The sequence below is a fragment of the Lutra lutra genome, chromosome 6, assembly GCF_902655055.1.
Source record: "Lutra lutra chromosome 6, mLutLut1.2, whole genome shotgun sequence".
NCBI lineage: Eukaryota > Metazoa > Chordata > Mammalia > Carnivora > Mustelidae > Lutra > Lutra lutra.
In genome coordinates, this window is record NC_062283.1 from 154,144,599 (window position 1) to 154,168,818 (window position 24,220).

The window sequence follows — 24,220 nt, forward strand, 5'->3', positions numbered from 1 at the left end:
TCACTTGTGCACGTGAGTGTGGACGTGTGGGCCGTTACCGTGTGCACTGTCCTCTCCTCCCACAAGATGCCACATTTCCAACTGTCCCATAAGCTCCGGGGGTGGGAGGCTTATCGCCATCAATGGACGGAGGCAACAGTGGGCCACCGCGTTCTCCCTTTCCTTAGGCCGGGAAGTTCTGTCCCTCTGCCCCAACACAGACTTGTCATCTTAGGGAGCTGAGAGTGGGCCCTCACCCTTTGGAACCACCAAGCCACACCAGTGAGGGGTCATTAAGTCTCGGAGACCCTTCACAGTAAGAAGCTGAGTTTGTGACCACGAATAATGAGTGAATGAACTGGGGTCTGGAGCCAGACTTCCCAGCGACAAGCATGGACCCTGCCACGCACAAACCTGAGCAGGGCCCGCACGGCCTCAGCCCTCAGCCCCCTCAGCTGTGAGAGGCAGGAACACCACCGGCTCCCGGGACAGCCCTGGGAGGAGGGATCACCCTGGGGCGGGCCGCCGGCACTCAGTATCTTACTGCTAGCTGTCCCCCCCAGCTGCTGAGTTAGAAGGCAACTAACCATTTTGAATTGACTGGAAGTAACCCATAAACCAATGGACGAACAAGTGTTATTCTGAGACAAAGAGCCTTTTCCATGACAATACACAAGAGTCTCATGGGTATTTGATCCCAAATGAGGCTTTGTTCCAGTCCCGTAAAGACGGAAGGCTCTGAAAGAAGGTGACCAGCTCTGAGGGTTCTTGGCACCCATCAAATGCGTGTGCCCGTGACACTCCCAGGGAATTCAGGGGCCACACTGGGTCTCTCCTGGGGCTGCCCTGATGGTGCTGAGAGCTGGGCAGAGGAGTGGGCAAAGCTGCTTTCCATCAGCCCAGCACAGCCAGGCAGAGATGTTTCAAAAGACAGTCGGAAGCCATTTCTGGCACTGGGGAGTGAGCCCCGGTCTGCTGCAGGAAACACACCTCTCAACGTCATTCATAATATTTATTTTGGAAAAATATCTTAAAAAGGATTTTCTTCATTAACAAAACAGTAAAAACCTCCAATAGCATCTGCACAATATCCCATAAATACATTTATATACAAAAAATATATAGAACCGAAGTGCCTTTGTACATATTTACCAAAAATTTAAATTATAAAAAATGAACATCACAAAATACTCAAGCTTTACAGATATCATGAAAAATATTTTTACAAGTCCAAAAAATAACACACATTTTTTTCCACCTAGAAAAAACACCTTTTAGTATCAAAAAGGACGATGAAGGCAGTGTTCGCGATTCTAACTCAAGAACAGACCGGCTCGTAAGTATCCAAGACACACACCTCGGGCAGCTCACGCTTCCTACGCAGCAAGTCAGTCCGTTCACTTAAATATATATCTTTTAAAAGCAACCGTCCATAGTGCAATGGAAACACCCGAAAAGGCAGTGCAACAGGCCCCCTCGGACGCTGTGGAGCGGCAGCCCGGGCGGCGTGCCGGCCGACCTCCGGGAGAGAACCGGCTCCGTCCGGATCGGCTCCCAGCAGCAGTCCGTGGGTCTCCCTTTCCTCTTTCAAGCAGCATCCACTGGGGCATATATCCTTGGAATTTTATTTATTTTAAGAGAAACGGGAATTTTGCCATATCACTTCCATTTTACACCTAGAGGGGCCCACAAGACAGAATGGGAGGTTAGTTCCAGAGAGAGGTCACTATCCTCTGACCTCTCCACCCGCTTCCGTCCTGAGGCCCGGCCCGGGGCGCCGCTGTGCCTCGCACCGCGCACTGACCTCAGTCGCTATGACACACTCATCTTTCTCCTCCGAGATGACGTACACCGACTGGTACTTTGTGTCTTTTGCAGCGGGATACATGGAGTCTGGCCTCTTTCTTTCAGACGCGTCTCCACTGAAAGGGGAAGAGCATCGCAATGAGCAGTGAAAATTGTTCCGGAAACGACCAGCGCGGGCCAAGGGACGCCAGCGGGCCCCCCGCCCGCCTGCAGCGCCTGAGCGTGGGGCCCCCTCGCAGGCTGGCCCTCCCGCGCGTCCCCACCCGGCCCACCGCACGCACCCCCTGAGCGTCGGGACGCTCTTCTCCTCCACTGCAGGGCTCTGAGGCTGGCACGTGGTGTCCCGCTTGCTGTGGGGGTCCCTGGCAGCAGTGGCGGCGTCCGCCTTGAGGTCCCGCACCAGGTTATAACCCACAGCGGCGTAGCGGGCCTTGAGACCATTCTTCTCAGCCCCGTGGTCCCCGTGGAAGTCGACCTTCTTGTTGGTGTTCTTGATCTGCGTGGCCCCGATGACACTGACGGCAACGTCTTTCTCCCGCTGGCGGCTGGCCAGGTTGTTCATGGTCTCTGTCTCCGCAGCGGGCCGGGCCTTGTGCAGCCGCAGCCGCACACAGACCACCACGGCGGCACAGCCCAGCAGCAGCACCAGCACCAGCACCACGCCGGCGCCCACGGCCGCCCAGGGGAAGGGCCCGGCCTGGCCCTCCACGTACTTCTCGGTGAGATCCACCACCACAGGGCCTGGCGCAGGCTCGGGCAGCAGGAACTGGCAGTTGGGGCCCCCGTAGCCCCGGGCGCACTCGCACAGGTAGCGCCGGTCCCTCTCGTGGCAGGTGGCCCCGTTGTGGCAGGGCGCGTGCTCACACCTACTGACAGGGACACTGCAGTTTCTGCCTGTGTAGCCGGGGGGGCAGACGCACGAGTACTCATCCGGGCCGTCGTGGCAGCTGCCCCCGTTGGCACACGGGGAGGAGGCACAATCGTCCACGTTGTCCTCGCAGCGCCTCCCAGAGAAGCCAGGCTGGCAGCGGCACAGGTAGGAGTCCCCGAGGCCCACGCACTGCGCACCTGGAACACAGGACACACCGGCGTCTGCCCCTGCACTACACCCAGAGACGCGAGACAGGCCAGCCAGCCTGCAGCCCGAACCAGCTGCTGGCTACTTGGGACCCAGGCCCCAGGCCAGGAGTCTGATCTAGTTCAGTATACTGGGAGTCAGACGACTGGTGCGTCTGGAGCGGTCGTGTTTCGGCAGGTGCCGTGCACAACACACACTCACCTTCACAGCAGCCCACAAGGGGCCCAGGTGGCAGATGAGTAAATGGAGCCTGAGTGAGGCCAGGTGCTTGCCCTTGGCTCTACAGTTAGTGAGAAGAGCGGGGTTGGAAACAGAAAAAAAAAAGGAAGAAAGGAAGGAGGGGGAGAGACCTCTGTCCTTCCCAAGCCAAATCACTAACCCTCCAGCTAGTCTGCCTCTCACAGTAAAGCCTCCAGTATTTCTGGTGGTTCCATGGATAGAAACCAACAGGAGGCAAAACTCGGCCCCACAGGATGGCCACACCTTCCGGACAGCAGAGAGAAGGCAAAGGAGCCGTGATTACTCTCCATCAGTTATCGTGGCCCGGCCTGTCTGGGGCCCAGCTTCGCTCCTCTACCCACTTGCGCAGCAGCGGGGGGCCCGCCAGCAGACCACACTTCCGCACACACAGACACACCAGACGGTGATGTTTGGGTGACAGAGCCAAGCCGGGCTTCCCTCCAGAGACAGGGTGGCTGGGTTGCCATCGGAGCTCGATGCACTGCGTTACAGCCCGGACCCGAGCCCCTGAGGTGCTGCGTGACCTTGGGCAGCCCTCTCACCTCTCGCCTCAGGCTCTCCCCGCAGAACGTGAGAGTCCACACTCCTGTCTGTCCTCCTTGATCCCTGAGCATTTCCAGACTCAAGGATACAATCTCTGTAAAGGGTTTCTGACGGTTTAGTTGAAAGGCTCCATAAACTCAGGGTAGCAAAATGCCACGCTTGGGTCACAATTAAACACGTGCTTTCTAATGCGTTCTTATCAGTGTTAAGCACTCGCCAAAGTCTCCGAGCGAGCGGACGGGGCTGCCTCCTACCATTAGAGCAGGGTGAAGAGCTGCAGGAATCCACCTTCTTCTCACAGTTAAAGCCGGAGAAGCCCCCAGGGCAGCGACAGGTGTAGCCTCCCTCGGGATTGTCCGAGCACCGTCCCCCATTGAAGCAGGGGCCGTCGGCACACGCCATGGCACTTAGCTCGCAGATCCGGCCATAGAAGCCAGGCGGGCAGGTGCAGGTGTAGCTGTTCTCAAGATCCTGTGTCGTGGAGAAGACAGAGCTCACAGCTGGCTCCGAAAGGCCCACGCCGTGCGGAGCTAACCCGGGCCCCGTCCAGCAGGGCCTGCTGCGGCCGGACTCACCGTGCAGCTGCCTCCATTCCTGCAGGGGCTGGCGCTACACTCGTCGGTCTCCGCCTCACAGTCGGCCCCCGAGTAACCCGGCCGACAGGAGCAGGTGTAGCTCCCCTGGCCCGTGTTGGTACACGTGGCCCCGTTCCTGCAGGGCTTGTGGTGCGTACAGTAGTTCAGGTCTGCGAGGGGAAAAGACGGGAGGTTGGGGCTACGCGTGGAGTCCTCAGTAAGGCCGGGAAGCCCGGGGCTGCTGCGTGAGGAGGGGGCTCACCCTGGTTGCAGAAGAGGCCGCCCCAGCCCTCCTGGCAGTTACACTGCCATGGCTGCTGGCAGGTGCCGTGGAGACAGCCTGGGTACCGAATGCACTGGTCACAGTACCGGCCCTGCCAGCCCACTCTGCACCTAGGACAAGAGCAGCACAGTCAGGCGGGCACGGGCGTCCCTGGGCTCCCGGACACACACCCCCGACTTGGGAGACACGGTCTTGCAGCAGCACCAACCCCGCTGGCTCGCAAACAAGGCAGAACACTGGTGTCTCCCTGGGAGCTTTCCAACACACCAAAGCCTCAAAGGGTCTGACTTCGGGGCATGAGGGCCACTGGGACTGTGTTTTTACAGACTCCTCAGGTGGTCCTAATATGCCAAAATGTTTGAGATTCCCTGACGTAGACCCACTTTCTATGTCAATTCCTTGCCAAGGAATCTGTAAGTTCCCATACCCACTGAGGCACTTAGGGGACTGACAACCATGACCCTACATGTTCTATACACTTACTAAGGAGAAACACCAGAATAACGGCCAGCTGATCTTACCAGAGTTTTTCAAATGAACACCCAGTGCTACTTTACAAATACACTAGGTGTAAAAGGGTAACCAGGAAAGGGAAAAAGCACTTTTGCAGACTTACTTGCACTCCCCTGGCTTGTCACAAAACCCATGCTGCTCATCACATCCTGGCAAGCAGATCGCTACAAGCAAAGAGAACACACGGGGTCAAGCCCCACCCCAAGTGCCCCCCAGCATCACGGGGGCTGCCACCCCACATGGGGGACACCAAACTTGTCCTGCTCCACTGGCGACCCCAGCTGAGCTCCTCCCATCTGTGGGGGACTGCAGGTCCTGCCCAGTAACGGAGGACTCAGGACTCGCTCAGCCCCAGGGCCAGCATTCTTCTTAACGCAGTGGCTCCAGCACAAAAGGGCACGGAAGCCCCCACCCCCACCCCATCCCCTTTTCTTCTGAGAGGGTCAGAAGTCCTTCCCCCTCCTCCTCCCCCACTTCCCAATTCTCTGCACAAAGCTCCACCTCGTAATACCCAGAAAGTGTGTGTGTAGATAAGGGTGGACAGCTGGTGTGCAGAGCACCAGGGCAGGACAGCTGCTCTATTGTCTCTGCTCCCCAGCAGCTGCCCGCGCGCAACAATACTGCCTCCCCCGCCCCTCGCCCCCCCCCGCGAGCGCACACACACACACACACACACACACGCAAGTGCGCACGTGCACGCATCCACACACACACACACACACACGAACGCGCGTGCCCGTGCACGCCCTTCCCACCAATGGGAGCCGGTGTGAGTCTCTGCCACCTATCCCCAGAGAGATCTAATCGATGGCACGCGCTGGCTGGGGCGGGGAGAGACTCCAGTGTTTGAATAAGAAAAAAGTTTAAGTTTCGGCTACCCTGCAGCGAAGAAGAGGAGGGAGGGGAGCAGGGGTGCAACGCAGCAGGCAGGAGGTCCCCGCGGGGTGGGCACTGAGGCTGAGCAGGCCGCCTTCACTGGCTTACGAAACGCGTCCACAAGCTGCCCCGCGAGCGTGGAAGACAACACTGCTGGCTGCGGCCCGGGCGGAGCTCAGACAAGGCCTCAGAGGCTATGAAGACCTACCCTCAGCCCCAGGCAGCGATCAAAACCGGGAACTGCACCTCCCAGGCAAGGGGTTCTGGGCCTACCAAGGAGGGCTGGAGGGTCACCGGCTACGGGAGGACAAGGAAAAGCCCCACAGCTTTCTGGAGACCTCCAGAGCCCCCTGCACCCCTGACGGGAGGGGAGCCTGACACAGGGGTGTGTGACGCCTCCACAGGCTGGAGAGAGGCCTACAAGCTGAACTGGGCCCGGGGCCCACGCGAGCCTCCTGCCCTCCAAGGCCTGGCTTCCTGCACCGGGGCAGCCCCTGACTACCTGGAGAACGCCGGGCAGTGGGGCAGGCGCGGCCCACTCATGTCTGTGAAGGTATTTCTTTGCCAGGCAGGGGGCTGTGCGAGCAGCACACAAGCCGGTGGGCACAGGGCCCAGCACTGGCAGGTGGGCCCCTCCCCCCCAGCCCCCGCAGACCCAGGCCTCAACACACATTATCTCTTGCCCACAGACCCCACGAGTGAAAACGTCATGAACGACATGTGTGTGGGTCACACGGAAAGTCTGCAAACACGCTCACTCTGCGAAGAGGCCCCGCATACCAGCTCTGGAGAGAAACAAGCGCTGTCACAGCAAGGAGAACAGGGGTGAAGCCCGCCTACATACACAAGCTCTCCTCTCTGGTCCTCCCTTCCTTCCTCCCCTCCCTCTCCCTTGGGCTCACTTCCTGACCCCTGGCCCCGTCTCCAAAATCCTCCCTGATTAAGAAAGGCAGCTTCCCATAGCGGAAGTGAAAATGTCTGGGCTGACCCCAGCCCTGCCACTGGCTAGCTGTGAGGTCTTAGCAAGTTTCTCCAGCTCTCTGGCCTCGGTTTCCCCACCAGAACTTTCCTCCAGTGCTGAAATCCCAGGATCCCCCCGGCTCACAGAACATTCCCCTGCTCCCTGGGAGCTCGGCCTGGACATGGATCAAGGGAGGGAAGCAGGAACTCACGTTCGGTGCAATACTGGCCTTTCCAGCCAGGGTTGCAGACTTTTTCCCCTCTCTCCCCACAGGTGAAGTGGCCAAAAGCATCATCTCGGGGTCGACAGAAGACAGAGCAGCCCTCCCCGTAGTAATGTTCATCACACACGAAGCGGTAGGAGTACTTGAGGTCTGTTCGACCGCTGCTGTGCAGGTCCTGAGACCACTCCTCGCCCACCGTCAGGTGCCTCTGTGTGGCCAGACGGCTGATGAGTCTTTCTGGTTTTCTGTAGGGAGAGGAGGCGCCATGGGTTCTGACTGAGAGCACAGGGGCTTGGGGCCCTGGGGGAGCTGGCACTGTCATGAAGGGGAAGGGGCCAGAGGTCCTCTGTCCTGAACCGTAGGCAGGAACTCGCAGAATGAGGGTCTACAGGAGCTTGTTTCTGGTGGAGACATGGAATCGAATACACACCAACTGGGGAAGCAGTTCACTCCGTTTTGGGGTCTGGGGCTTGTTCTTACCTGTTGTGAGGTCATCAGGAGAATCTGTGTGGAGAGCCTCAATGATTAGGGAGAAGGTGCCCTGGAAGAAGGGGGAGGAGACCTCAGCTAAAGCAGAAATGTTAGAAAACAAAGCCCAAACCCAGGCACTGGGGACAACCAAGCCACTAAGGGTCTCCCTGGCAGATCCGTCGGAGGGGGGTGGGGTGCTGTACAGCTCTTGTCTGTTTTCACTTTCCTTAAGGAAATGGGAGAACTTTTTAAAGAGTGGTTTCCTGACGTGTTTTTTCAGCCTGTTAGTGCAGGATATCACGTTTAAAAGAAAGAAAGAAAGAAAGAAAGACAGAAGAAAGGAAGGAAGAAAGGAAGAAAAGAAAAGAGGCCCCGCAGGAGCACAGGGCTGGAGGGGGTTGTCACTGGGCGGGGGTGGGGGGCTGCACAGAGAGGGCCAGGGGCTGTCACGCTACCAGGGTAGCTCGACACCCAACCGGTCTAGTCTCAAGAGCACTCGCCCGCGGGAAGGCGCTCACGGACTGGGGCTCCGTACCGGGGCCAGACCCCCGCACGTCCCCGGTCCCGCGCCTCGCCGCACCCCGGCTGTCACTCCCCGGCCGCCGGGGGGGCACTCCGGGCGCGCGGGCGAGGCTCCGGGCCCGGCCCCCTCCGCCGCCGCCCCGCACACCCCTCCTGCGCACCCTCTCGCCCCCGGCCCGGGCCGCGCGGAGGCCGCGCTCACCGGCCAGGTGAAGCCGAAGGGGAAGCGGATGGGGTTGCTGAAGGCGGGGTCGGCGCCGGCGCCGTCGGGAAGGCTGAAGGAGTCGACGCCCAGCACCGGCGTGACCGCGCTGCCGTAGGTGCAGGGCGGCTCGGGGGACACGCTGGCCTGGTAGTGCTTGAGGCACACGCGGAAGAAGGTCCTGCAGGCGCACGGCGGCGGCCCCGCGCCCCCGCGGCAGCAGTTGCGGTTTCCCAGCAGCCCCTTCTTGTTGACGAACTCCTGCAGCTTCAGCTCGAACACCCCGGAGCTGCAGACCTGCGGGGACGGGCGCGGGCGTGAGGGCGCGCGGAGCGGGCTGACCGCGGGCGGCGCCGGCCCCGCTCTCCGCCGCTCCGTCTGCGCGCGGCCTGCGCCCCGGGGCCCCGCCGGGGTCCCCCCCGCGGACGACCCACCTGCCGCCGGGCCGCGCGGACCCCGAGCTCACGACTCACCTGGCACAGCAGGGCTGACAGCACGGCGAGGGCGAGGGCGCACCGGCGGCCCATGGTGCCGCGCCGGACTCGCTCGGCCGGCCGCGCCCCCCCGTTCCCGTCCCGAAGCCGCAGGGAGTGCGCGGGGGTGGCCGTGCCCCGAGCCGCGCGGACAGAAAAGCGCCGCCGCTCGGCCCCAGGCTGGGGTGACCGGGACTTCTTTCTTCGGGAGCTCGGTCCCTTCCCAGGCCGCGGTTCCGCGGATCCGCCCTTCGAGGGCGACGGCGGCTCGGGATGCACGAGAAAGAGCTCGGGGAGGCGGCTCGTGCGGCCGCAACTTTCGGTTTTCCTCCTCCTCCTTCCGACCCGCGAGTGGGTGAGGGTCCTCCGCTTCCTGGTTTTGTCTCAAGCTTCTTTGAAGGAAGAAAAAAGAAGAGGGAGAGCGAGAGCGTCCAGATACTCGGCTTAATTCCCAGAGAGCTGCCGACGCTTCCTCCGAGTCCGATTAGAAACCCGCGGTCTGCAAATCCCACGCGCGAGGCGACAATCCCGGGGCCCCGGCGGAGCGCGCGCAGGGACGCCCGGCGGCGGCGGGGGTGCGCGGCGCGCCCCGCGGCTCGGGCCCGTGTCACTCGGCGGCGGCGGTCGTTCCCGGAGCGCCCTGAACTCGTGTCCCCTGCGCCCCCGCGGAGACACGCGTCTTCCCGGAGAACCCAGCCGGTGCCATCCACGTCAACAGCGCGGGGTCCGAGCGCAGGGCGGCGGGTGGCGGGCGGAGGCGCTGCGCCACGGCGACGCGTCCTCTGCGCGCCCGGGCCGGCCGCTCTCCGCGGGTGCGCGCCGAGGTCTGCGCTCGCCGGCGCCGGCTGCCCTTATATCCCGCCGGCCGCCCGCATGGCTAATGAGATGCAAATAAGCAGCCCCCCAATCTGGCGAGAGCTGTCACAAAGGAGCCACTTTTCCAAACCCTCCTCTCAATGGATCGCCAAATGGTCAGTGAGCTGTAAAATGTGCAACCTCCTCCCCGCCCCCACACCTCCCCGCCCCCGGCCCTCCTCTGCCCCCGCCCCCAGCCCCCCGCCTTCCTCCACACCACACAAAACGCGCTCATTTACATTCCTGCAAAATGTTCGCCGCGAGAGTCCTCTCCGCTCCCGAGGCGGGGGCCGCGGCTCCGGCCCCTTGGCTCTCCCGCCGGCCACAGGCCCGCGGAGGCCCGCGGGGACGCGCGGGGGCGGCGCGGCGCCTCCAGCCCCGCCGAGTGCAGCCGGCCTGGAGCGGCCGGACGCGGCCTGGGAAAGAAACTCTCGGGGCCGCCGCGGCGTCCGCCCGCCGTCTCCCTGCGCGGGCCGTGTCCCGGGGTCTGGGGCCCCGGGGCCGCTCCTTCTCCAGGGCAGCCCCTTCCTCCGGAGGAGTCTGGCGGGGGAGGTGGGGGGGCGGGGGCCGGGGGCCGGGGGCTCGGTAGGAAGGGGGCGGGCGCGAGGAGAAAAGGGCAGAGGGCGGCGAGCGCAGCGGCAGTTTGGGGAAGTTTGGGAAGGTCCGACACCGACCAGCCACCGGCCGAGGACGGCGGCTCTGCGTCCGGGAGCGCAAAGCCAGCATGCAGGGCAGGGCTGGGGGCGAGCGCGGCGACCCCGGAGTCCGCGCGCCCACGGTGTCCCTGCACCAGTCCGAGGCCGCTGGTGGGGGCGGGGTCTGGGGAGCGATTCCTTCCCACCCCCGGCCGCCAGGGAGATCCCAACTAGTCCCCCCACCCCACCCCGCGTACACACACACGCGCGCGCGCACGGGCGCGCGCACACACACGTCCTTCCCGGAGCGATTCTCGGCCACCATCACCTTTCCTGGGTGTCCAGCCCCTCTCTCCTGGGTATTCCCCCCTCGGCCTCCCTCCGCTTGGTAAAAAGTGAGTTTGGTGTGTGTCGTTCGCGTGGCTGTCATTAAGGCACTCTGTTATTGTGCAAGGCTGAATCAGTGGCTCTTTGTGCGCTCAGCTGTATGGTAATGCAGACCGCACCTGCTCCCCGCACAATGCCGAGAGAAAGAGCTCCCCTCCGCGCGCGCCGCGGCCTCTGCAACACTGTCCCGCACATGTTCTAAAGACCCTCCAGCCCAGCCCCCCCGACCCGAAATCTTTACACAGCCATCACCTTATTAGGTTTTTACACGTCCATCAGACACTAGAACTTTTGTTTTCATTTTTTTAAAGGGAAATGAGTTTATTGGGAGGGCCGAGAACACACGTATCACACAATGAATTATCTAAATTGCTCTCATGCTTTCGGGCTCAATGCAGAATAAGGTGGGGCATAGACTCCTAGTCTGGCATCCAGCTTTATGCTGGGCACACTTCGAGGTCTCTTTCCCAACCCTGTCTGCTCCTCCTCAGCCTCCCCCAGCACCACCTAGGGCAGCTTCATTAGGATGGAAGGTGTGACTGTTGGAGTAAATGTCACTCTGCTGGTGGCACAGCCCCAGGGTGCCCGGGGCACAATGGCCTCGTCCCTGGTGTGCTATAGCCCCCTTATGGGTGGGACCTGGCACTGTCCCAGCAAAATGGGATTTTCATTGCGGCAGGTGTGGAGATCACACAGCATCGCGCCCTGCACAGGGAGAGGGAAATACCAAGTAAAACCCTGCAAACAGCAATCTCAGAATTGCTTGCTGAAGTCACCTACGACCATCCCTCTGGCTCTTAGGCAACAAGACCCTTGATTCCTTGGCTCACAAACACCTGTAGTTTCTGGATTGACAGGTCTGTACACTTCAGGTTTTCCACCGCTGCATCATCATAGAGAAGCAAAGAATTAGTCGGAAGTCATGTGCAGGGTGAGGTGAGAAAGGCAGGCTTGGACTCCAGCAGAACCCCTACTGTCTGGTTCAGAACAAATGGAGACTTCAAAGGTACTGCCCCCCCACCCCAGGATGGTAGCAATCCCAGTTTGGTCACCCTTTGCGGACTTTATTCGGATGTGCTACCTCCCCACCGGGCTGGGTCAGCATGAATCCTAATTTAGTCTTGCCACCTAGTGTCAGCATCCTTTTTCCACTACATCCATGTTTCCTCTGAAAGCCAATTTCTGAGAACTTTGCTCTCTCCAGCACAGAAGCTGGTGTGTGTGTGTGTGTGTGTGTGTGTGTGTGTGTGTGTGAGAGAGAGAGAGAGATGGGGGGGAGAGAAAAGGGGGGAGGTGAGAGGGTTCCAGGAGCAGGGGAGCCACAAAAGAAGAAAGGAATGTGAGCTGTAAATCCTCTGTGCCTCTGAGACCAAGAGTAGATTTCAGTAAGAAATGAAATTTCAGGAACCTTTTAATTAGAAAATGGAAGTGGGAAACAGTCTCATGTGAATGCCTGTTTAGAAAACTGGAAATAAAAAGTTCCACGCGCGAGGGCTTAAACCTTGGGGGGAAAAGACTTGCCCCAAATCTTTAACAAACCCCCCTCAGTATCAAGTATTTGTTCAACTGACGTGGCACAGATTTCTCGATTACAGCGGCAAAGCGGAACTGAAAGGCATCGTAAAATCCATCAGAACCCTTCCCAAAGCGCTCATTCTTTTCCAACTTAATTTATGCCACGCGATTCTGTATTGGGGAAATCAAGCAGAAAGCCCTTTCTTCTCCTTCCTCCTCCTCCTGTTCTTTCCTCTTCTTTCCTCCTCCTCCCCGTCATCCTTCTCCTTCTCCTCTCCTTCTCTCTCTCTCTCTCTCTCCCTCTCTCTCCCTCTTCCCCACCTCACGCTGGTCCCTCTCCCCCTCTCCTTTTCAAAGCTGAGCTAACGGGAGACTGTTTAACTTCTGTGTTTCTGTAGGGGCCTGTTGTAGTTTAACTCCTGCACACCAGTAGCTGAGATGAACAAAGGAGAGACTCGAGGTCCAACTATTCATCCTTTCTTTGCACTTTAATTTTCATTGATTGGGAAGACAAGGGGAGCCCTTAGGGATTCAGGCTGAAGGGGGATGACACGCCTTTAGACGCCATCAGCCCCCTAGCCAGCCATCTGCTCCGAACCAAATGGCGTTTTTTCACTCCCTAACTGCATGTCTCTATACTCCTGCAAAGAAGCACTCTGAACCCCTAAATACAGGAGGCGCTCAAGCTGGGGTGTGGTAAAAGGCTGGCCTCCACATGGGCCCTGGCAGCCAGAGTCCCCCCCTCCCTGCACACCATAAATCCTACCTTGCTCGTTAGGAAAAAGCAGGAAACTTTCTTTTAAATACTTTTTGATTTCTCAGCAAATTTACTGTACAAAGTGAGGCTCAATTAGGCCTTAGAAGGCACCCAATCCATCAGACGCAGGAGAGGACATAGAGATTTGCCACCTGGTGGTGGTGGTTTATTTTTGCCAGGCACGGGTAGCTCAGAGCCTTCATAACCCCAGGTGCTAGGTACGCTCAGGTCGTATGACCATCAGAACTGTACCTACGACAGCTGCTGCTGAGTTCTGTTTACCGGAGACCCTGATTATTTTCCCCACCATTTTATTGGGCCACATGGGAATAAAAGCTCACAGCCATCATTTTATAAAATTAAATATGCCCATCTTCAATCGTGGTGAGACCAAGTGCTGTGGTCACTCAAACCTGATTCAATCCCCTTTGCCCAAAGAAAGGTTCTATTCTGAAGGTATGTGTGTGGTGGGTGTTGTGGGTAGAGGGAGGAGGGTCAGGGCACATTGCAAAAAACAATGCCCAGAATAGGCTGCTGACTGGGCCGCAGGTTTAGTTTTCTGTGTAAACAAGTCTGGAGAGGAGAGTGGTGTTTGTGTTTTCTTAGACCAACTGAATGAGGTATACCCAACAGAGAGGTTCTCTTATTCCTAAGAAGAATTAAGGTCCTTCTTCTGAACAACAAAATAAAAAACTTCCAAGCAGCAAATCTGGTGTTGATCAAACAGCCAGGTTACCTGAAGAAGAAGTGGGGGTGGGGGCTAAAACATGTTTATTAATCAGTATCACACCCCCCACCAGTGCATCCCATCTCCCACCCCTTCTCCATCAGTCGCAGTTTGGGAATCTTTTTTTTTTTTTTTTTTTAACCATACAATGCTACTACAGTACCATTGACTGTATCCCCTGTGCTGTACCTGTCATCCCCCCGACTTACTCCACAACCTCCCACAGCAGTTTGGGAATCCCAAAGCTGTTAAAATCCCAGGGGAATTGACTGGAGGCTTGTCACTACAGGGAGCTCTCCAGGCGTCTACAGCAGCCCTATGCATGGTGTAGCTACTCTGGATATTTACTTCTCATTTCTTAAGCTGTCTCAAGGACTGCATCCCAGAGATCCGTGCACATTCACAAGATGCACACTCACCCCAGTGTCTACAGATTTGTTTGGACTTGAGGGAGCTAGGTGTGGATCTCCCTGGTTGAGGATACACTCTGACCTAAGCCACCATCCGCACCCAGCAGGGAGAGCGGGGGCGGGGCAGAGCCGGCTTCCGTTTAGACGCTGGAGGCTTCCCTGTTGCTGGGGACTGAGCACACCTCAAACCCCGGGAGGCCCCATCCGGTAGCCTCTTCTGACCTCCTTGGCCGCAGCCCCCCCAAAGGAGAGCTGGCCCCGCAGCCAGCCAGGACAGCAACTATGGGCCCCAGGTTCATGTGGGGCGGGGTGGAGGAGGGTGGCAGGAGGACAGAGCCCAGCCGGGGAAGCAATGGCCCTGGCAGTGTCTCCGAAAGCTTTCCTTTCTAAGCGCAGGCCGGCCGCTGGAGCCCCCAGGAGTGGGACGGTGGCCTTCCTTGTGGGGCAGGGTCACGGCGTGTCGGATAACCTTTCTTTTGAGTGCGGCCGGCCGCCGTGGCGCGGAGAGGAGGGACTGTCCCAAGCCCACGTGGCTGGCGGGTCTCGTTTGGTTGTCGGGGTGCGGCGCACCGGGGGCACCCCAGCTCCGCGGGCACGGGGCGGCGGGTGGAGGCCGCAGGTCCGCAGCAAGTTGCAAAGGCATGTGCTGATTTGCATGAGAAAGGGCGAGTCGCGTGCTCAGCTGGCGGCCCCGGCGCAGATGACGGGTCCCCACCCCCCGCGCCGCTCCCCTCCCCCGCCCCGGGCCGCGGCCGCCGCTTCCCGAGCCCGCGGATCATCTGCTCGGGCTGTCCCGCGCTCATCTCCATGACAAAGCGCGTGTTTACCTGGCCCAGCACCGGCGGGCGCGCCTTTGTCCCGGGTCGGATGACCGCGCAGCTGCTCCCGCCGCCGCGCGCCCGCCCCGAGTGGCCCCTCGGAGCTCTGCAGCGATTGAGCGCGCCAGGGCCGGGAGGGGGGGCGCGGGGCCCGGAGCGGCTGTAGCGGACGCTGGCGCAGTGCCGGAGGGCTTCCCAGAGGTGGTGGCGGCGCCGAGCCGGGCGCTTGTTCGAAGCAGTGTCTGTGCGGGGTCAAAAGGGCCAGGCGGGCATGGACGCCCCCCCACCCCGCCCCCGAGCCACTGGCAGGTGCGGCGCGAGGAGGCGCAGGGCCACCCCGCGGACCCAGGTCGACTTGGGGATGGTTCCACGCCAGCCGCGTCCATGCAGCCGGGGAGGGGCCCTTGCAGCGACCCCACGGGTTGGCGGGGACCACGGGGTCTCCAGCCGGGCCTCGGCGCGCCCTTTGTGCCCTCCCGGATGGGTGCGGCCGCTGGGATCCCAGACGCCCACGCCGGGCAGCGCGGCCAGGCCAGGAAGGCTCGCCGCTCCGGGTCACCTGCGCGAACGCTCGGTCCCTTGCGCAGGCGTCGCACCTGGGAGCTGCGGCCCTGCACTTGGCAGACAATGAGGAGGGGAAGAAAAGGCGTCGGGGGGCGCCTTTCGGCCGGGCCTTTCCCCAGGCCTTACTCTCCCAGGACGCGCCCCGCCCGGGGAGGTCTCGGGCACCTGTCGCCTTGTCCCTGGGGCGACCCGTCAATCACGCGGCCCGCGGGGGCGGGGGCGCGCGGGGGCTTCGGCCCCGCGCCCCAAGACTCTAAAACGGAGTCGCCCGGAAACGTGGCGCAGCCCTTGCCCTCCCCACGGAGGGTCCCCGCCGGACCGCGCAGCCCGAGGCCGCGGCCCAGGAGCCCTGGGCAAGGCGAAGCTTTCGAGCACGCTGTCCTTCCCTGGCCTCCCCACCTCCCCTTTTCTGTGAGCATCTGCCCGGGGAAGAACAGATGTGGGCACCTGCGGTGACAGGCCGCATATGTTCCATCCTATTCACAGGCATTCAGACGTGGCCACAATGAGCAGCCTTTGTGCGCGCAGTCACTAAATATATTAATCTGCACTCCCCAGAGCACCGGGCTGTTTAATTTTTCACTAGCAATAACATCTGATCTAATCCTTAAATCGGCTCCCAAAAGCCTGCCCTCCCGCCCTCCTTTTTTTCCCCACCCCCTCTCCCGAAAAACGTGTGAAGCTATTCAACCTTCCACCTGTTGCTGAACTGGGCGTGGGTTCTCGCAACATCTGAGGTCGGTCGGGCAGGGGGTGGGGGTGGCTGGGAGCGACTGTGTGGGGGCCGCTGTTGGGCCACATGGGCATAGCTCCGGCATGTTTATCAGAAGGAAAATAAGCACAAAGTGCCGAGTGTGGCTCCCCAAATGTTGTGCAAACAAAGAATGATAATTATTAAACAGCTTCCAACCCAACCCAGCATGCCCACCCTTTCTGTGGAAGCGCCCTTAAAAATGTACATGAAGTCCCCAATTATCTTTTTGTTTATTAAACTCCAGCGGTTGTTACAAACACTGGCCAACAGGCCACACAGCCAAGAGGTAACATAAATCTCAGATGTAAGACTTGGGTTTTTTAAGCAATTTTGTGGCATGACTCTTTTATCTTAGCACCCTTATTCTGTTTTGATTTGTTTTCGGCCACAATGAGTCCTTTAGTGCTATTGTGGGTGTCACAATGCAGACGGACATCAGGCTGTGAATGAAGACAGAGGCAGTTTAAACAGACCAGGCTCTTTCTTTCCTTCCAGTCCATTGTAATACGAATGGGCCTTCTGCACTCCGCTGCTAGGAGACCGGCTTTGCAAAGCCTTACTCCAGCAAACGGGCTGGAGAGAAAGGAACCCCAATAAACAGCCTAAGTATCGGAGGAGAAAAAAGAAAAAACAGGGGACAAGTTTAGGCAAATGTCTTTTCACCTTCAAATCAGTACATTTCTTAGTCTCAAAATGTAATCTCAGGCTTTCTTGAGCTGCATTCCTTGCTTTTCAAACAGTTTCCTCCCTTCGCACCATTAAATTTTTAGTCCCTCCCGTGTGCCACCTTCTAGGAAACAGAATGGGGACAGCACTGGCACTCCATCAAGGTTTGCTTTCAAAATACTACCTTCTTTTAGGAAACTAGGAACAGGGCGGTGGCTGTTCATCAATCATTATCACTAATAACTAATGACTGCAAAGTGCTTCAGATGTATGCTGGTCGTTGCTGGTAGGTATGGAGGGGCAAGACTGCTAAGTCTGGATTTTTTTAGGAATAGTAACACATTTTGCTTTCTTTTAATGGTAGGTGGAACTGTTCTTATTTACATTAATTAATTAATTGAGGTGAAAAATGTAGCTGTTTTCAGGTTGTTAAGGGTCCAGTGTGAGTGTGTTATGAATGACCCACCACCACCTTCATTTCTCAGTGGCTAGAACCAGTCACAGGCCACCACAGAACCAACCGCAGTGAAGGCAAATGGAAAAACCGAGACTGGCTTATGGAAATAACTGTTCAAAGCTGGGGCCATGGTCAGACCCACTTGCCCAAAGCACATGGCATTTACTCATTTACTCATTCATGAACTCACCTGTCTTAGGGGCCGGAAGTCCAAAGTCAAGTTAGACCTGCTTTCCGCCACTTATGTGCGTTACACAATGAACAGAGAAGTCTTTCATTTTCAGAAAGAGTTTGTATAGGATTAATATGTTTTCCCTAAATGTTTGATATAATTCACCAGTGAGGCTACATGGGTCTGGAGTTTTCTTTCTTTTTTTATTTTTTTTAAAGAATTTATTTATTTGTTTGACAGACAGAGATCACAAGTAGGCAGGGAGGCAGGCGGGGGCTGGTGGGGGAAGCAGGCTCCCCGCTGAGCAGAGAGCCCGATGCGGGGCTCGGTCCCAGGACCCTGGGTTCATGACCTGAGCCAAAGGCAGAGGCCTTAACCCACTGAGCCACCCAGGCGCCCCTGGAGTTTTCTTTGTTGGAAGGTTTTTACCTGGAAATTCAGTTTAACAAATAAATATATGGCTTAATAAATACAGGGTTACTTAGAATTTTTTTTTTAAGATCTTATTTATTTGACAGAGAGAGAGAGAGAGAGTGCACGAGCAGGTGGAGCAGGTGGAGCAGGAGAGGGAGAAACAGACTCCCCACTGAGTGGGGCTCCATCCTAAGACCTGGGGATCATGATCTGCGCCAAAGGCAGATGCTCAACCAACTGCGCCATCTGGGCGCCCCTCAGATTTTCTATTCTTCTTTGAATAGCCTCGGTAATTTCTTTGGTTCAACGAATTTGTCCACCTCATCTAAAGTTGCTCAAATCGTCTGCTTTTAACCATTCAGTGTAAGTAAAATCTGTGGTCCCGTCTTCCATCGTGAGTGTGAGTGATCTCTGTCTTCTTCTCGTTGTGGTCACTGTGGCTGATGGTTCATCAGTTTCACTGATACCAAGGAACCAGGCTTTCGTCTCACTGATGGTCTTTGCTGACATAGGCAGAAAATCACGGCAGTCACCAGGCTTGTTTTCCTTCCTTCAGGAATCTCCATCCTCTACTTCCTGTTTCTAGTGGCTGAAAATAGTAATTTCATATATTTTGTCTAGTTTTCTAGTTGTTTAAAGTGGAAGGACAAGTTCTGTAGGAATCACCCTTTCGCGGGCAGAAGCCGAAACAGGGTACCCAGCAGCAAGTAACAGGAAACCCTAACTCAGCACTCACAGCCCGAAGGAAGGGACAACACCAAAGAGAATGAAGAGGCAGAGCAGTCTCGGTGTTAGTTAATTTTTGGCTCACCCACATTGTCCAGGCACAAGATGCCCCCCATGTTTCTGCTCCAGTATTCTCAGATTGTTGGCCGAAGTGTTTGGTGGGCTCCCTTCCATGGCTGTGTGAAAGCTGCTGGGACCCGGAATTCCCAAGTAAACATAATGACGACCAGTAGAGGAAGACGTACATTGTCTTTCTGTATGCCATTTTCACCAGCAATGAAACACTTTGGTAATATTTAGAAGTCAGTATATTGTTATGGTGGGGCTTTTTTCTTTCCCAATTTTTGGATGGTGAATTAGTATTCAAATAAAACCACATCAACCCGGGGCACCTAGGTGACTCAGTCAGTTGGACGTCTGCCTTCAGCTTGGGTCATGATCCTGGGGCCCTGGTATCAAGCCCCATGTCAGGCTTCCTGCTGGGGGGAGGCGGGGAGCCTGCTTCTCCCTCTCCCTCTGACCCCCACTGTGCTTGCTCTCTCTTTAGTGCTTTCTCTCTCTCGCTCTCTCAAATAAATAAAATTTTTTAAAAATCACATCAACCCACGTGGTTGCTGCATTCAAAGAAATTCAGCTCAGCATTCAAATAAAATTAAAACTGACTCCGAATAAATTTTGATGGCTATTTGTTACCAAGAGAAACCTGCCCTAATCCCGTGCTTCCCAAAGTCATTTCATGCTCATTTCTTCTCTCACAGTTGATGTGAAGTCTTTCTCTTCAACATTTTACTCTCCCTAGTTCCCTTCTCCCTACTTTCAACTGACAGGTTTTTTTCTTCTTCCCTTTCCTATTTTTCTTTTACAAAAACCCCCCATCCCATTTTTAGATTCTCCCTGAAACTGATGTCTCCTTCGTTTCTTTTCTTTCTTTTCTTTTCTCCCCCCCCCCGCATTCCGCTCTCCTCACCCTCCCTTTCCTTCCTCTTTCAGAGAGGGGCAGGAGAGGGAGAGAGAGAATCCCAGGACCCCGGGATCATGACCTGAGCTGAAGGCAGATGCCTAACGGACTGAGCCATCCAGGCGCTCCTGCTCTTACATTTCTTAAAAAAGGGTCTTTTAACGCTATGTCTTCCGTTCTCACTTGCGTATATTGTCTACAGACTTCCCAGCTCTAGCAGATGAAGATTACCTCTTCTACCAGATTTCCAACACACACACTTTTATGAACACACAGAAGTTCACCTCCCATTTTTTCAAAAAGTGATTATAGCATCAATTTACATTAAATGACCATTCCATATTTACCTTATTAAAACTATGTAATTATAGCTGAGGCGTATGCTGTGATTACATTTTCTTCTTTGTACAGATTTTTCTGTTTACTGGATTCACCAATTGCCTGATTTATTTGCTCGTTGACTTTTCTACGTACCTATTGCTTGCCATCACTAACTCCGAAAGATCTTTTAAAATATTCAGACACACCTGGTATTCCCTGGGGCTCACCTTCCTGGAAAATGTCCCTGTGAGGCCTCCTGCTCCAATTCAAATGGTCTCTTGCTAGGACTCCCCTCTTCTCTCTTCACTTGGATTCCCTGCTACCCAAGTCCTAAATATTCCTCTCTCTCGACTAATTTTGGAGAATATCCTTCAGCAGGTTTCCGAATAAAGTATTTGTTAGATAATAATTTGGGCTGCATACCTCAATATTTCTTTATTCTCTCACACTTAACTAATATTTTGATTGAGAAGAGAATTCCATGTTAGAATTATTTTCTTCAGAATTTTGAAGTTAAATCTCCATTGAATTTCAGCTTCCTGGGATTCGATTGAGAATTCCCATGCTCTTCTGATTGCTAAAACTTCAAATGTGACTTTTTATTTTTCCCTATGGAAATGTTTAAAGATCTTTTCTTTATCCATGGTGTCCTGAAATTTTGTGATGTGCCTTAGTGTGAATCATTTCAGATTCGTTGTGCTGGGCATTTGGCAACTCTTTTCTTTCTTTCTTTCTTTTTTTTTTTTTTTTTAGTTTTTAATTTTTAAAGTTTTAATTTTTAAATTGTTTAAATTTAAAATTTTTTTATTTTTAAAGATTTTTATTTATTTGACACAGAGAGAGAGAGATCATAGGTAGGCAGAGAGAGAAGGGGAAGCAGACTCCCCGCCGAGCAGAGAGCCCGATGCAGGGCTCAATGCCAGGACCCTGAGACCATGACCTGAGGAGGCAGAGGCCCAACCCTCTGAGCCACCCAGGCGCCCCTAAATTTAAATTTTTAATTTAAATTTTTAATTTTAATAATTATTATGTTCAATTAGTCAACATATAGTACATCCTTAGTTTTTGATTAGTGTTCAGTGATTCATCAGTTGGTTATAACACCCAGTGCTCATCACTGCAGGTGCCCTCCTTAATGCCTGTCCCCCGGTTACCCTATCTTCCAACCCCCTCCTTTCTGTAACTCTAAGTCGGGTTCCAGAGTCCACTGGCAATCCTTTCAATCTGAGAACACGTCTCTTAAGTCTGGAAAGTTTTCTTGAATTACTTCTTGAGTAATTTCCTCTTCGTTACCTCTGTCGTCTTTCTTGTAATTCCTATTTTTCACCTGTCAAACTTTAATCTTCCAATTTTCTTATGCTTTATCTTTCTCCATCTCTTTTTTTTTTTTTTAAGATTTTATTTATTTATTTTACAGACAAGTAGGCAGAGAGGCAGGCAGAGACAGAGAGAGGAGGAAGCAGGCCCCCTCCTGAGCAGAAAGCCTAATGCGGGGCTCGATCCCAGGACCCCGGGATCATGACCAGAGCCAAAGGCAGAGGCCTTAACCCACTGAGCCACCCAGGCGCCCCTTATTCTTTTTGTTGTAATATCTGAGAGATATCATCAGGTTTACATTTTAAATGTAAGCACTTCTTAGACTTATCATTTCTTGTATAATTTTCAAGAGCTCTTATTTTTGGAATGTTCTTTATATACCCCTCTCTATTTCTCTCATGGATATATTACTTTCAGAGACTGCAAAAAATGTTTTTAATATTTTTCTTTTCCTAGTTCGTTTTCTTTTTTTCTGTCTTCCTCAACTGTCTGTTGATCCTTGGTCATGTGTGTATATTTAAGAGGGAGGCAGAGATGCTTATTGGAAGCACTAGGAGGTAGATAAGACTGCCAAGTGGTGGGACTCACCCAAGCAGTCAGAGAGGGCTTTTGTTTGACCTGTGCCCTCTGCCTCCTCAGTCTGGCTCTGCACAGACTGTGAGTGGTGTCCCTGCCGGCCCCTTGCACCACCTCAAGTCTGGCTCCTCTTGTTTCCTAGGTTCTCCTGCATGCAAGACTCTCCTCCTCTACTTCTGAGATCCCACTTCCTTCCAGACTCAGTTCACACGTTAGCTCCTTGCTCCCTTCTTCATCCAGTGTTACAGATTTTACACGGTTTCACTTGTTTCCTACTATTTAACATATGTCAGTGTTTCTTCCCTCCCTCAGTGTGTGCTCCTTAAGATCAGAGACCATTTCACATCCTTCTTGGTGTGGTACCCAATCAGTAGTAGGTGCTGAGCACCGGTGACTTTACTCCAAAAAAAAGTCAACAGGAAAGAAGAGCCCTGTAGGCGGAGTGGCGAGATTCCTTCCCAAAACTTTTAACATGTGTATGTTCTGTCACTTCAGCTTGGCAATGCTTTTTGAGTGCCTGATCTGTCAAGTGCTTTGCAAGAGACATCGGGGAGAACAATATTTGGTCATTTTCCTTCCACTGAAGGTTGCTGCTCCCTGGGGCTTACAGAGCCTACTGAGGTATGCTGTGTGGACAGATTCTGAGATGCAGCTGAAGTAAGTTGGTATTAACAATTCAACTGCTCAGTGATCTACTTAAAGATAGATCAGGTCCGTTTATTTTTTTTTATTTTTTTTTAAAGATTTTATTTATTTATTTGTCAGAGAGAGAGGGAGAGAGTGAGCACAGGCAGACAGAATGGCAGGCAGAGGCAGAGGGAGAAGCAGGCTCCCTGATGAGCAAGGAGCCCGATGTGGGACTCGATCCCAGGACGCTGGGATCATGACCTGAGCCGAAGGCAGCTGCTTAACCCACTGAGCCACCCAGGCGCCCCGATCAGGTCGGTTTAAAGGCTATTCTTCTGCCGCCACACTTGGCTACCGGATTCAGAAGCGAGGAGTGAAGCCCCTCCCTTCCCTGAGCCCCCCCACCCCAGGCTCGCAGGTGAGGAAACAACCCCCTTGTGAGCCCTCCCAGGACTATTCTGCCCATTGTATGTGGATATAAATTTTGTAACTGAGTCTGTCCACCAACCCACTGGAGCCTGTGACTCTCAGGAAAGGAGTAATGGACACTTGTCTCCACGGGTCCCTGGGTCAGCCTGGCTCCCAGTGTGCCTCTCCCAGAGCAGCTCTTTCTTACCGTGCCCAACGTCCCAGTTTCCCGGGGACTGATGGGGCCTCCGGATGTGGGATTTCAGTTTTACAAAACTGAAACAGGGGCGCCTGGGTGGCTCAGTGGGTTGAGCATCTGCCTCCAGCTCAGGTTATGATCTCAGGGTCCTGGGATTAACCCTTGCATCGGGCTCCCTGCTCAGCCAGGAGTCTGCTTCTCCCTCTTACTCATTTCAGCTGGAGGAATGGGCAGTGGTTGTAATCTGGACTGCCTGATTACATCTGATCCTAAGATGCCCGGTGCATGACATGCACTAAGGGTGCATGTCCTGAACGTGACCGTCGCGGATCTTAAAGCAATTTCAGAAGTAAAGTGGACACATGGTGGCTTAGGAGCGGAGTCCAAGCTCCGTGACATGCGGTGGAGGCACTGCCTGATCCGGTGGTGGGTTCACCGTGCAGCTTCACCTGCCACCACTCCAGCAGGACTGCACCGGTCCCCGAAATTTCTGCAGAGCCACGCACCTGTCCTTGCTCCTCCCCACAACTCTCGCGCGCTCCGACTGGAAAACCCGCCTAGCGGAGCCATGGGGACTCGGGGCAATGACCGTCCCCGCCACCGTCACGGCAATGCCGACAGGCGGCCGCAGGGCCGGGAGGGCTCGCGGTGGCCAAGCGCTCTGCCGGCTTCGGGAAGTCCCCGCACTGCCCCGACCTCGCCGCTAAGGCGGCGGAGAGGACAGAGAAGCCCGTCCCGGCCCCACGCCCGGGCGCCGGTTCCCAGCGCGCCCCGCCCCCCCGGCCTCCCGCGGGGACGCGCACGTCCGGAGCGGGGGACGCTCGCTGCCCGCGGCGGGTCCTCGCTCGGCACCGGCCGGACTTCGGGAAGGTTCCGCAGGACGCTGCCCGCCCTCGGGCGCCCGACCCTCCCCCGAGCCGGCCGCGGCGCTCCCCCGGGGCTCGGGGTCACCGTCGGTCCCCACGCGTCCGCAGGCGAACGGGCCCGGGCAAGCCGGGCCCCGGCCACCCTCCCGGCGCCCGCGCAGCAGCGCGCGGCGGGAGCGGAAAGAGGCTGCGCCCTGCCGACGCCCACGCGGGGCCGGAGGAGCGCGCGGCCCGAGCTCCGAGCAACGCGCGGTTTCCGAGGCAACGGACTTGGCGCCTGCGCAGTTCACTCCCGCGGCGTCCCGAGGCCGGACCTCGCAGGCCCCGCCCCCTCCCCCCTCCAGCG

At 56.1% G+C, this 24,220-nt stretch overlaps 1 protein-coding gene across 1 annotated transcript; it reads right to left on the reverse strand.

Annotated features, from left to right (window-relative positions):
* Window positions 1–1,610: 1,610 nt before the first annotated feature.
* DLL1 (delta like canonical Notch ligand 1) lies at window positions 1,611–9,573 on the reverse strand. The gene is made up of 11 exons (XM_047734741.1): window positions 8,746–9,573; window positions 8,273–8,569; window positions 7,548–7,618; window positions 7,066–7,322; window positions 5,121–5,181; window positions 4,484–4,614; window positions 4,222–4,391; window positions 3,901–4,117; window positions 2,067–2,853; window positions 1,784–1,901; window positions 1,611–1,655 (listed from the first exon to the last, which is right to left on the reverse strand). The coding sequence occupies exons 1-11, from the start codon at window positions 8,797–8,799 to the stop codon at window positions 1,650–1,652; spliced, it is 2,169 nt and encodes a 722-aa protein (XP_047590697.1). The 5' UTR covers window positions 8,800–9,573; the 3' UTR covers window positions 1,611–1,649.
* Between the last annotated feature and the right edge of the window lie 14,647 nt (window positions 9,574–24,220).

Excerpts from the sequence above, each read along its gene's own strand:
- DLL1 (XM_047734741.1), bottom strand. The coding sequence starts at position 8,799 with ATGGGCCGCCGGTGCGCCCTCGCCCTCGCCGTGCTGTCAGCCCTGCTG. Across the intron at positions 7,323-7,547 it reads CTCACAACAGGTAAGAACAA|AAAACCAGAAAGACTCATCA; the intron begins GCCCCAGACCCC and ends CTCTCCCTACAG. Across the intron at positions 1,902-2,066 it reads AGCGTCCCGACGCTCAGGGG|TGGAGACGCGTCTGAAAGAA; the intron begins GTGCGTGCGGTG and ends TTCCCCTTTCAG.